The sequence below is a fragment of the Prosopis cineraria genome, unplaced genomic scaffold, assembly GCF_029017545.1.
Source record: "Prosopis cineraria cultivar Desert tree isolate PC_DT_omini unplaced genomic scaffold, ASM2901754v1 PC5, whole genome shotgun sequence".
In the NCBI taxonomy this organism is placed as follows: Eukaryota; Viridiplantae; Streptophyta; class Magnoliopsida; order Fabales; family Fabaceae; genus Prosopis; species Prosopis cineraria.
Window position 1 is genome coordinate 34,809,604 of NW_026555336.1, and position 13,227 is coordinate 34,822,830.

The window sequence follows — 13,227 nt, forward strand, 5'->3', positions numbered from 1 at the left end:
AGCAGTTATAATGAAAATCATAAAGAATCAAAAGATCACAATAAAATTTTAAAATTAAACGATGAAATTTTCACTTCTATTTTCTTTTCAGATCGAGTTTGATATTTATATGTCAATATTAATTAAAAATCTATGAAAAATATCTATCTATATATCACACACAAACCTTAACAATTTTAAAACATTTACATGTAAAGTAATATTCATAATCTAATAAGAAATAACTATGCAATGAATTTTTTAAACTGCATGTAAGATAAAAACACACATAGCATTTTTTTTTACCACAGGTGTAAAAAAAGATTAACAGTTCAAACTTTGAGATGCATAACAAAAAATTATCCTTAACGAATTAATAAATAACTACAAGATTTTTTTTTTTTTTGAAGGAGAAATCAAACAAAAGCGCGCCATGTCATGAGTGAGGGGAATATAATGGACCCGCCTTTCGCCGCCCACTCATGGAAATCAAGCACGACAACTCAGAAGCTTCAACTTGGACCAATTAATTTTTGAATTAAAAACAAAAAGAAGAGCCCGTGGCATGCAGGGCTCCATGCTAATTTGCGCCTTGGGTGAATGTACTCTGATTACTTTCATACGTCCACTTCCCGTAACTCCCCACAGCTATCACGCGTCCTCATCCTTCCCCTCTATATTTCTGTATTTCACCTGACTTGGCGGAGCTGGCCAAGTGAGAAAATTTCATGCACGGAAAAGCTTAATAATTTTTCTATGAGATATTAATTATATATCTCCTATGTTATTCACATCCGGCCCCTCTGGAAAAAAATTAATTATAAATAAGAATCAATGTTAAACAAATTATTATTAAAATAAGAATATGATTTATTTTTTTAAAAATAAAACTTATTGTTGATCTTTATTTGTGATAAATTTTTTTGAGAGGGGGTTTGATGTAATTTTTTCTATTCTTGTTTACCCCAATGATTATGAAAAACAATCAAAATATAAAATTAAAAAGTTTTTATTTAAATAGGGATAGCATTAAAAATGGTTAAATTATTAATTTCAAATAAAATTAATAAATTAACCATTTTTCATTTATTCTTGTAAGTTAGTTAAATATGTCTTATTAAGGATATAATATATATATATATATATATAATTAAAAAACATAATTTTTAACTATAACATTTATAAAATTCTCTCTTTTTACATTTAATGAATAATAGATATAGGAGCCTATTTACATAACCAGACGTGATTATAGACTTGAGTACTAAAACAGTAGACCATACGTTCTTATCGGTCTATTTATTCATTTTTAATAAAAATTATTTAAATTATATTATAAAATATGATTTATATTTATATGTGCAACTTAATATAAATATTTATTATATGTATATGAGTTTGATAATCGTTAATTAATAGAATATAAAATCAAGTTTTTCTTTGTCTGTCATTTGAATTTGTGATGTGACTTATAACGAAAAGATTTGACAAAAAGTCATGAATTTAATTTAAATTATACTCTTTATTTATATATAATATATATTTATGTTGACACACACACATATTTCTATTTTTTATACATATATGATATAAAAATACAAACAGTTACACCTGATATGTCCATGGCCATGCTGGAGCCTACTCCTTTTACCCCTTTTGTGTAAGGTGTTTGAGATGTTTTTCATGTAAATTAATAAAAGTTATTATGTTGTTTTATTTATTAAAAAATATCTCAATTTTTAATTATACTCTTATTGATTAAAGAGAGATAAATATATGGAAGACGAGGTTGTTCTGTTTTTTATGCAAACTCACGATAATTATAAGAATAACATTAAAACTATAAGAGAACAAAATTCATTGTCCTGTAATTATTTTTTGATTAAGACATTGTCCTGTAATTTTAATTACATTTGAGTTTCATTTTCTCATCATTTCAAGCTGGCTGGCTGGCTGGCTGGCTGGCTCAAGTCTGGCTCCTCATCATCGCTGCAATTTTCCTCGGCCTTCGCATCATTCACAATTCAGAATTCCCAAACGCACAAGTAAAGTTAAAAACAAAATTATTTTTAATTTTTCAGTGTCTGTTTCTTTTTTCCCCCCTTCTCCCAGAGAAGCACAAAAACAGAGAAGCTGAGTCCGGAATGATTGAGAGAGTTGAACCCCACCGATATCCGAACCGGTTCATCTCGCTCTCCACTTCTCGGCTCGAAACTCCTCCCCCAACCTGTCACCGGTTGTCGTTGCCGGGTTTCCGACTTGATTGAGCAACCACTGATATCGTACTCATAGAATCGATAGGTTTGAGCGTTTCTGTTTTGCATCTTCATCGATCTGTGTATGTTCTAGCTGTGGATCTGAGAATTTTTGGGAGGGGGAGGTATAGGAGTTGCATAAAACGATGCCGTCTCACGCGGATCTGGACCGTCAGATCGAGCATCTGATGGAGTGCAAGCCTCTGCCGGAGGCAGAGGTGAAGATTCTGTGCGATCAGGCGAGGGCAATACTGGTGGAGGAATGGAACGTGCAGCCGGTGAAATGCCCCGTGACTGTGTGTGGTGATATACACGGACAATTCTACGATCTTATCGAGTTGTTCCGGATAGGAGGGAATGCTCCGGATACCAATTACCTATTTATGGGTGATTATGTTGGTGAGTCTTCGTCTAATGAATTGCCCTTTTTGAAAATTTGATGGCTTGATTTGTCTCGGTGATAGGCTTTTCGTTTGTTTATCTTTTCAATAATTGTTCATTTATTGGTCGGATGAAGATTGAAAAAAGAAAAAAACAACGAAGAAAGGAAGAGAGAGCTCCATATCGTGGTTACCGTTCCCGCCCTTCTCTTTTGAAGAGCAAAAATTAAATGTCAGGATTCTGTTTCTTCATTGTTTTGTTTGTTGATGTTCGGTATATAAGTTGAAGCCTCTGAGAATGATATTCTCAAATCTGTGCCCTTCAATTTTGTTTCTGATGTTGTACGAGGAAACTTCTGTTGCAAGAAGCCGAGAACTCTTAACTGCAATCATGCGTATGAAAATTATCATGACATGATCGTTAAAATATTTTACTTTGTGCTCTAGCTATGAGAGTACTACATTTAGGATTTAGCTAGATTCCCCGTATAGCTTCTCGATAATTAAGTGGTCGCACTGTATGATATATACTGAAGTCATATCCTGGTTTGAACCAGTTTTGAACTGTAAAGTATCAACATGGACCCAGGATGTTATGAAGCATGAAATGAGACAAGAATTGCATGACATATAATTATATTCGTACATAAAATATTAATGTATATGGGTCTCAAAAAGAAAGTATTAATGTATATCAGAATGGAAATTTGGAACATCAAGGAGCATATTAAGATTAAAATATGCCTTATACATGTATGATATGGCCTACATGTTTATAAGGACCTAATAAGTGTCTATTGTCCGAATAATTTTCTCTTTTGTTCTTTCAGTTCTTAACGGTACTATATAGGTGGACTTTCCTATGTGACAGACATGGACATTTCTACTGTCTTGCAGTGTTCCTGCTTTATTATTTCAAAATAAGGTTCTAGCTGGTAATGTCCCACCAGTTTAGACTAGACTTATTGCTAAGTATAATAAACTTGTTTGTTTCTAAATGTGAAATGTGTCCTACATATCATGTTTATAACTCTGAAGCCGCATGAAAGTGCCAAATTATTGTAACTTTGCATCGATGATGAGTGCTTTGAGAATGAAAGTATAGTAATTAAGTCTTCTTGTGGGAGCTTGCCTACAACTTGTACTATAGGGTTGTTGGAATTGAAGAAATGTTATGATGTCATAAATGAGTAATGCGCAAAGAATTGTGTTAGTCATGAATCTCTCTTATACTGTGACTTCCCAAATGTTGTTAGTTTATATATCATATGAATCAAGGTTTGAGGATAGTGGTGTTCAGGTCTATAAAAGTGGTGGTGATAAGATGAAACAAAAAATAAGATTTTTTATCAACTCATGGAGAAGCTCTGCAACGACACTCAAGTCATTCCTTTGACAACGTATCTTGGGAACATTAGGGGAACCATGTGATGTGTTACTGATATTGAGATTTTTAACCATGCATCACAGTATGTGACTTGTATGAAAAGTTCTTTGCCTTTTCTGGGCTCTACTCTAGAGTCGGAGAGAGGATGTGGGAGATATCAGCTTCAATGTTATCAGATAGTACTGACTAACACTAAGGAGTCTTAGCTATATGTTGCTAGATTTTGTCATTACTACTACTTTTTTGCGTATCACTACAGTACTTCTTTAAATGATGTTGAAAGCATTGAAAATCACATCAATGAAACTGCTTGCATTTCCTTATCGATCATTGTATTGGGTAAATTTCTGCAGATCGTGGTTACTATTCAGTGGAGACTGTTACACTTTTGGTGGCCTTGAAAGTTCGTTATAGAGATAGAATTACAATTCTCAGAGGAAATCATGAGAGCCGGCAAATTACTCAAGTGTAAGATTGCATGAGCACTCTGGCCTTCATAGTAATCTGGGTTTTATGATGTATAGGACAGTTTGGTGTATAGGCTTAGAAACAGCAGCTTGGTTTAACTAATTATAGCGTTACAACATCTTGACAAGACAAAAGGGCATATTTATATTAATACCGGATAGTCAAAACTCTAAAAAAAAAAAAAGAATTCAATATCAAAGTGCATTTATTTTCTAGAAATGAATTGGATGCACCGATGTCAAGAAGCATTACATTTGAAAGGCACTCTTAAGTCATGCCTAGTGAAAATATTGTGCAGAAGCCTGAAGCCTGAGGGCATCTTTTGGTGGATAGAATTTATGACTTGACATCTGTTAGTACCAGCAATATTTGGTTGGAAATATAGTAGGGAAGAATGAATTCTTTTTCAGCACAAAGACAATTTTTTTAGTATGATTTTTGTTTGTTAACTCACCAATGCATCTGTATTTTTTGCCTTCTATTTTCAGGTATGGCTTTTATGATGAATGTTTGAGAAAATATGGAAATGCTAATGTCTGGAAGTATTTTACCGACTTATTTGATTACTTACCTCTGACTGCACTTATTGAGAGTCAGGTTTGATTTAATTAGATTGCACAACTTTCTTCTGAGTATTCCTATGCCAGCCAATAACTTTTATGTATGTTGTAGATTTTCTGTTTGCATGGAGGTCTCTCACCTTCTTTGGATACACTGGATAATATCCGGGCCTTGGATCGCATACAAGAGGTATGTGTTACTAAAGACTAGTTTGACTCCTGTGCATCAGCTTATGTGATATGGTATTGAGAACCATTTAATATTAAGCCATGTACTATAAAGATTGCTATAATGGAAACATGAGCTAAAGATTTGCTCTTATTGTTTGGTATATGTTTTGAGAAATAATCTGTGTGATGTTGAATAATTGCCTGCTTCTCTTTGCACTTGGTCTTGTGCCTACCATGTTATCAACCGTGATAGGTGCCCAAAGAATTTCAGCTGTTCCATTTTTTGGCTAACAATGTGATGCCACTTGCAAACATTCATATCTAAACCAGTGTTGAAGTTAATTGGATGCCTAGCAATTGTTAAACCTAGGGTGCTTGACATTGTGCTTATACATTGCAGGTTCCTCACGAAGGACCAATGTGTGATCTCTTATGGTCTGATCCAGATGACCGTTGTGGATGGGGAATATCTCCTCGTGGTGCTGGATATACATTCGGGCAGGATATAGCTGCTCACTTCAATCACACCAATGGTCTTTCGTTGATATCTAGAGCCCACCAGCTTGTCATGGAAGGTTACAATTGGTGCCAGGTCCATGAATGATCTTTGTGATATGTATAATTTTATTTTCTGTTTGGTTTTGGGGTATTTTCTCCATTTCCTTATATTGACTTTTTTAAATTGATGGGTTTTTAGGACAAGAATGTTGTGACCGTATTTAGTGCTCCAAATTACTGTTACCGATGTGGAAATATGGCTGCAATACTGGAAATTGGAGAGAACATGGATCAGAATTTTCTGCAGTTTGATCCAGCACCCCGGCAAATCGAGCCTGACACTACAAGGAAGACCCCGGATTATTTTTTATAATTCCATTTATCTTCCAGCCGTTTGTAGTTATTGTTTTCTGCTGTTACTGTAGATGTGTTGTTAAGAGGAGAGGAGTTTCCCTGTTTAATGTTGGGTTATCATCAACATATTCTTTCTTTCGGAATTTGCCTGCTGATGCTGCTGCCTTTTGCACAAGAAACCTATGGGAGAACTGGCGGCCATGAATTAGTGTTGTATATTTTTGAGGAGGAAGCAGCGATAACATGGTATATCTCGTGTAATTTTTTTTAGTATCTCAAGTTAGAGAGGATATTTTTGGGATCTGACAGTCATGTTGATTTGGGACTTCCCCATCGTGCCACATGAAAGTGCAGGTTTTTATTTCACATAACATCGTATCCCTGGTACTGAGGGTTGAGTAGTAACAGGTGCATTGGAGATACACGAAATATAATTTCCAGACAGATTGAAGCGATGTCATTGGATATAGTTGATGTCCGTTTGAAGCCGATTTGATGGCATTATTTGTTCGTATAATGTCCCGTGTCCAGTTTGAACTGAGTCGTGAGGAATGAGGAAAGCGAAAATGTTCATTGATGTTCCCTGGAGATCCAATTAGGTTCGTAGCTATATCAATCTGCTAGGAAAGAAAATCCTATGGCACACTGTCGTTTTAGATATTCTCGGTCTTCCACAGTTCCAGATCGACCCATTGTAGAAGATAAAACTGAGAAATACGAATGGCATGTTTTCTTTTCTTTTGGGGGGCCTTAATGCATGTGGCACAAGGGGGACGTGATTCGTTTTGTGAATTAAAATTTAATTCAGATTTTAAGTATATGTTATCAAATTTTTATTAACATGTTAAGTAAATGTTCTTTACACCTCCCTGACTCTCTAAACTGGCTCTTTCCCATGACAGATGCCAGCCATCATGTCAACGGGAAAAACCTTGTAACAAACAATTAAGGAATTTTACCTCAAATCCAAAACAGGTCCATCCTATCATATTTGAATCTTACCATAATTAATGTGAATATTTAGCCTCTACAGAGAACCATGCAGCATCCATTTTCACCTCTAGTTTTCTCTGATAGATGCAGTTCTGAGTTTTGGTCGCTACAAAAGTTTGATTGTAAAAGCTTGAACATGGAGAAAATAGTATCATAAAACAGGTTTATGTGTCAAAACCGACAGCTCATCTGAACCCTTCCGGCTGCAAAAGCCGATACCGAAGCTGCCTTCTTTTTCCTCAGCAATATGATTGATCCACTAACGAGAAATAAAAAAATCACGATCCCCTGTCCAATGTGTTTCACAAAATATATGAACACTAACACGCCGTCTTGTCTACTACTGTCTGAGAACTAATCACCAAATAAATTCGTCATGATTAAAAAATTAACCAAAAAAATAAATTGAGACCTAATCTGAAGATGATAAGCAGAATCCCCGGCCCAAAAGAACAACAACGAAAATACTTCTGAGAATAGCCAACCAAAGCAATCCTTCCAAAATAGTTCAGTTTCTAATACTACATCAATACTACATGAAGATCATGAGAAGTGAAATCAAATCCAGCAAATTGTAAGCCTAAATCACATTTAACTCCATTGAATTCCTTTTAAAAAAAAAAAAAATCCATAGAACGTAGAACCCCATGACCTTTAACCGCCAACCACCTTAGCCAAAGCCAAGTAGCATTAACATTGTCAAATTCCGATAAACAAGGAGATTGCAATCCGTCTGACGTCAGTAGAAAACAAACCGATAAAACCAATCAAAATGATGCCATCAATGAGTTAGTAATAATGCCTGACAACTCACTGCAGGATAGTTCTAATTAATGCAGACTTCCATCCTTGGAAAAGGTAGATGGGAGAATGAACAAACCATTGATATATAGCATTCAATGTCCTTTCAAGGTTTTGATTCCAGCAGGATAGATACCTGCTCAAATAGTATGAAGATCAGGCAAAGCACCTGAAGCATCCTTTGACTTGGAGGCACTAATATATCTATGAGATATGCTAGTGGCTTATACTCAAAATGTAAACTCAATGTGCATTAGCAAAATTACCACAATTAGCATAGCATAGGTCGTGGAATGGTCCTTGACCAAGTCTACATACTTAAATTTGGAGAGTTGTGCACTTGACAATTAATTGAGTGCTTGGTCAAACTCACTGGAAATGTTTCGGAATACAGCTGGGAAGTTCTCTTGTGAAATATTTACCAGAAGAGAGCAGGCTCACTGACTCATTGATGTTAAAATATATAGGTCTGTACACACACATGCAGAGATGGAGGCAAGTGTATAGTGGGGAAGCGCCCCACTATAAATTAGAAACTGAATTTGGGCTGGCCCTCTTTCACCCCAATCATGAAACCCAGAAGAATCTAGGAGATACAAGCCCATCTTTGTTAAACCCAACCATCTCTCAGCTAAAAGTGCCCCCCCCCCATCAAAAAAAAGGCTCCATCCTTGCGCACATCAACTGGCCTGCAGCTATGATCCTTTAATATGGTTGTTTTTGATTTAACAACAGAATATGACCCACCCACTGTATGATTTGATTTTGCCAATCAACCAAGTGCAGAGGCCAATAACAAAAAATAATATTAAAACCAACACCTGAAAACTGAAAATTACCTCAAACCTAAGCACTGACAACTTCTCTTCGGTAGCTGGGAGTATACAGCTTCGATAGGTAATGTAGGCCCGTGATTTATTATCTGAAGCGAATGAATCATCTACTAAACTTCTATGTTTCACTGAAGTAGTAAACTCTCTGGCATCATGTAATGCATTATTCAATTTGTCCATTTTGTCAGAGATTTCCAAAGACAATCGAGCATTTTGAGAATTTGTCCTCTTTGAATCTTTCATAGAAACTTTAATTTCTATACATTTGAATGGGATATGGTAGCCAGTCTCACTACAGCGATATTTGCTGTCACCCTACAAATCCAAAAGCAACTTACAGATAAAGAGCACAGGAAAACAGAAAAGGAAAAGATACTCCTTTTCTTTTTTGGTATAAGAAAAAGATACTCCATTTGGATTAAAAAAAAAACACACACACACACAAAAGGGCATGCAATAAGATATATTACACTGTTCTACAAGTAGACTTGAACAGTGGTTTGAAACTACTTTTTTTTTTCAAGAGCTTTGAAAGCTTACATAACTACTTTTGGGAGGGGATAACTGAAGAGCATGGATTTAAAGTCCCATATCACAAAGTCATCATGTTGTGCAACTCTCCAATTCCACATCAGTATTTGGCTTAATAAAGACTGTCACGAAATTAGTCATGACAATGTTTAATTTTCCCATGTTTAAACAAATTGAACTTGTCGCAAATGAATTTATAGCTCATCAATATCTACTAGAAAAATCAGAAACTTGAATCAGTTCAGATTCCTAGCAGAATTTATATATCTCATCCACCTTCAATCCCACAATTGGATTGATGATCCAGCTAGCTGCAAAATGAAATGGCTAAACTAATGCAGTCGAGTTCATTCTTAGGGCCATATAAGAAAACATAATCACAACTTTCACAAGCAACACATGTGAGCATTTGCAGCAATGAGCAGATGCTTCAGATGTAGCAGGCCAAAAAAAAAAAAAAAAACGAGAATTACATTCGCATAGATTGAATCGCAACCAAGTGCATTACATTTATCCTATTCCTATATAACATGACCAACAATAACTAAAACATGATTTGGCACAGTGAGTGAAACTGCAAGCTACTTGCGCTTGATCTGAAACACTTCACGTTGTCCAATAAACATACTGCCTGTATGTACTTGCTAAACAACCTAATATCTTACACATGCACATCTATTAAGACCATGCAAGTTAAAACTCATCCGCGACAATTCACGTAATAAATACACAAACGGGCAATCCCAAGCACTCAAAACTATCTTTCCGGACAAAAAACCATGGGATCAAGCACAAATTCATGCTCTAAAAGGAACAGAAAGGCAACCTTCTCAGAGTAAAGGCAATTGACGCAGAGACCAGAAGGAGAGCATTCAAAGGTAATGTTGCTTCCAGCCGGCTTTTCCTTGAAACTCAATAGAACTCTGCCCTTTACATGATGAGTTTCACCGCTTCTCCAATGGCTGCCCAAATTCAAACAGTTAAAACCAGAAGAAAACGTCACAAAAACAGCGCCTCAAAATTATCATGAAGATCATGAATTAGGAGGGTAAGAGATTACTTCCGGTGCCCCACAGCGAGAAGGAGAGCTTCTGAGTCTGGAGCGATAGGAAGGCAGAAGAAGAGGACCAGAAGAAACGATCGTGAGTTCGCAGATACCGTCGCCATAATTGGCACTTCTCTTCCTCCGATTTGATTATAATTTCTGGATCCAGATCACCCTCAACAAGTTCCCCTGAATCACTGTGCTAAAATCGCAGCTCTCGACCCAGATCTTTGGATTTTCATTTTCCTAGACATGCGATTGGCATCTCACGATAAAATTCTAACATATTCTTTAGATAAAAACTCAAAAATTGTAACATTAATTATAAAATCTTCTCTCAAATCTTAAACTTGTTTTGAAAGAAAAACAGAGCGTCATAGGTATATTCGCTCAGACTCATTTTTTAAAGTTGCGAATACTTTCATTTGACAAGACATAGTTTTTGGTGGTAGAAAAGAATACCACAAAACGAGAAAAAATTAGAACGTCAAATTATCATTTTTACTGTAGGCAAAACTTAGGCACTTAAGTTATGTCCTTAATATACTTTCCTCCAACATATTATTGCCACTTGGATTTTTTTTCTAGCTCACCACTTAAATTTCTTTAACAGAGTTTTCCATCGCTGGCTATCAAAAATGGAAAGAAGATAAATAAACCTAATTTCTTGTCTCAATTAATGCTCGAAGATTTTGATCCTCACCTAAGTAACCTCCATTGCCAATGCAACTTTTCCATGACACCATTCTTCAGCTTCCGTTGTCTGAGGATCGCAAGAATTGTTTGGGGTAAAAAGGAATTGACAAGTGGTGAGAGAGGCAGGAGCTTAGAGCAAAATTTAAGGGGCTACAACATTTATGCTTATATGAGCAGAGCATGGAAGAGAATGAATCTAATGTTAGAGTTTTCGTGTGAGCGTCAAGACGATTCAACATGATTATAGTGAGATTAAGATGAAGAATGAAGATGAACGTGACAGTGTGTGAATTTGCAAGTGAAATTTTAAGGGAGGGGAAGTTTGGTTTTGAAGGGGTAGAGAGAATGAAGAGGGAGGAGAAAAGTTTGGCTGAAAAACAAAAAGGTTTCACGATTCAAAAATTTGCAGCGTTAATTGAGACAAGAATTAAGTTTTGATTTATTTTCTTTCCATTTTTGATAGTCAATGGTAGAAAACTCTATTAACAAGAGTTAAGCAAAAAGTTGGAAAAAAAAAACATCATGGTGGCAACAATACATTGGAAGAAAGCATATTAAGGACATAAACTTAAATACCTAAGTTTTGCCCTTCAACTATTGCCATCTTCCTGAAAAAGCAAGAATTTTATTAAAGGAAGTAATTGAAAAATTAATGTCCATTAAAAAAAGTAGCATTAAATAGAATCAAATGAAATTTATCAGAGCTCTAATTGGATTGAAATTGATGACATGGTGCAATTCAGAATCACTAGTGAATAAGGGTGTTCAGTCTGGACCCATTTTGATTGGCCTGGTATCGTCCCGATCATATCAAGACGGGTCTTGTCCTGGTTCGAAAATAATTGGGACGGGACTTTACGGGACGGGACAAAAAAGAGATTCGAGACGGGGCGAGACACGAGATTACTATCGGGACATCCTATCTCATCCTAAATATTATATATATTATTTTTTATTTTAAATATATTAATTATATTAATATAATTTATACTTATATTAATTATATAAATTATAATTTAATACTTGCAATTCTTATTTAAAACTAAAATTTTTTTATATTGATAATTTTAATGACATGGAGTAAACATGGCGATATCTTTCTTTATAATATATTAATTATATTAATATAATTTATTTTTATATCTATTTATTTAATAACTTTTATTTATAATATATTTCTTGCTTTATTTTTAAAAGAGTAATTAGCTTAGCATATCTTCACTAAAGTAGAAGAACAATGATTTGATGTTATGTTTAACTTGCTTATTGTTGCTAATCTTATAGCATTAAAATCACTTGTATTTGTTATTATAATGTGTAGTTGTAATTAATATAATTCAATAATTAATTTTAAATTATTATTATTTATGTACTTGTGTTGTTTTGATTTTAAATTTAATAAATTATATGATTTAAAATTTTAATAAACATTATTATTCATATCTTTTTTCGATATTATTCCATTTATCGGGATGATGGGACGTCCCAATCTTATCCCGGTCCCGTCCCAACTCTTAACGGGATAGGTTAACTTTCGAGACGAGACGAGACACGGGATCAAAATTCAATCCTGATCTTTTTTACGGGACGAGACACGGGATAGGGGTGTCCCGATCCCGTCCCGTCCTGTGAACACTCCTACTGGTGAAGATGCAGAAACTAGCCTATGTCCTAAGATTAGGCTCTCAAAATGACTTGGCAGAGTGGCAAGTTGTTTTCTCCTATCTTATGTTCTCAAGGAACGCACTAGCACACTGCACCCCCACTTTGTAAAGCTAAGCCATTGCTGGGAATCCCATACCGTTTACATTCTGTGGCGCTTTTTTAAGAGATTGTCTACAACTTTTCTTCCCATTCATAATACAAGGAGCTTTATCATATTTTCTAATAACTTGGAAGTTTTTATCCATAAATTTCCATACATTAAAATTTGTAAAAAAAAAAATGTAATAGTTCTCACCCTATTTTTTTGGAGGTCTTTTGGACTAGACTCTAATACTCCTCACAAAGCTTAAGCTGGCTTTCTTTAAGGTGATACTTGAATTATTCCTCAATGATATTAGATTTAACCTCAATTTTCTTAAGGTGGTAGATGTTGGAAGTTCAAGTTTGGGAAGGTTTCAAAAGACCTTTTTGATGGGGTGAGAAATAACCCAAGTATCACCTTGAAGAAAGCCGGCTTGGGCTCTGTGAGAAGTATTGGAGCTCAGTCCAAAAGACTTCTGGGAGGGTGGGGTGAGGACTATTAAAAAAAGGAGTAATTAATTGATTATGCT

The 13,227-nt window shown here is 35.1% G+C and overlaps 2 protein-coding genes across 5 annotated transcripts; one reads left to right on the top strand and one right to left on the bottom strand.

The window, feature by feature from the left end:
- Positions 1-2,034: 2,034 nt before the first annotated feature.
- Positions 2,035-6,423, top strand: LOC129311113 (serine/threonine-protein phosphatase PP2A catalytic subunit). Its single transcript, XM_054953130.1, has 6 exons — positions 2,035-2,633; positions 4,355-4,469; positions 4,958-5,066; positions 5,142-5,219; positions 5,601-5,792; positions 5,898-6,423. The coding sequence occupies exons 1-6, from the start codon at positions 2,381-2,383 to the stop codon at positions 6,069-6,071; spliced, it is 921 nt and encodes a 306-aa protein (XP_054809105.1). The 5' UTR covers positions 2,035-2,380; the 3' UTR covers positions 6,072-6,423.
- Positions 6,424-6,713: 290 nt separating this feature from the next.
- On the bottom strand, positions 6,714-10,655 carry LOC129311114 (uncharacterized). Of its 4 annotated transcripts, none has more exons than XM_054953131.1 (4): positions 10,271-10,654; positions 10,037-10,172; positions 8,686-8,994; positions 6,714-7,333 (listed from the first exon to the last, which is right to left on the bottom strand). In XM_054953131.1, the coding sequence occupies exons 1-4, from the start codon at positions 10,375-10,377 to the stop codon at positions 7,217-7,219; spliced, it is 669 nt and encodes a 222-aa protein (XP_054809106.1). In that variant the 5' UTR covers positions 10,378-10,654; the 3' UTR covers positions 6,714-7,216. The 4 variants fall into 4 exon arrangements, with proteins under 4 accessions (XP_054809106.1, XP_054809110.1, XP_054809107.1 ...); XM_054953135.1 differs by lacking the exon at positions 6,714-7,333 and adding an exon at positions 7,464-7,577 and having other exon boundaries at positions 10,271-10,655; XM_054953132.1 differs by lacking the exon at positions 6,714-7,333 and adding an exon at positions 7,464-7,982.
- Between the last annotated feature and the right edge of the window lie 2,572 nt (positions 10,656-13,227).

Bases quoted from the DNA above. Each gene is read 5' to 3' on its own strand.
- LOC129311113 (XM_054953130.1), top strand. From the start codon at position 2,381: ATGCCGTCTCACGCGGATCTGGACCGTCAGATCGAGCATCTGATGGAG. The intron at 2,634-4,354 runs GTGAGTCTTCGT...AAATTTCTGCAG, and splicing joins ATTTATGGGTGATTATGTTG to ATCGTGGTTACTATTCAGTG. The intron at 5,067-5,141 runs GTTTGATTTAAT...TGTATGTTGTAG, and splicing joins CTGCACTTATTGAGAGTCAG to ATTTTCTGTTTGCATGGAGG.
- LOC129311114 (XM_054953131.1), bottom strand. From the start codon at position 10,377: ATGGCGACGGTATCTGCGAACTCACGATCGTTTCTTCTGGTCCTCTTC. The intron at 8,995-10,036 runs GTTGCCTTTCTG...TTGGATTTGTAG, and splicing joins ATTGCCTTTACTCTGAGAAG to GGTGACAGCAAATATCGCTG. The intron at 7,334-8,685 runs GTAATTTTCAGT...CACATTGGACAG, and splicing joins TGTCAGTGCTTAGGTTTGAG to GGGATCGTGATTTTTTTATT.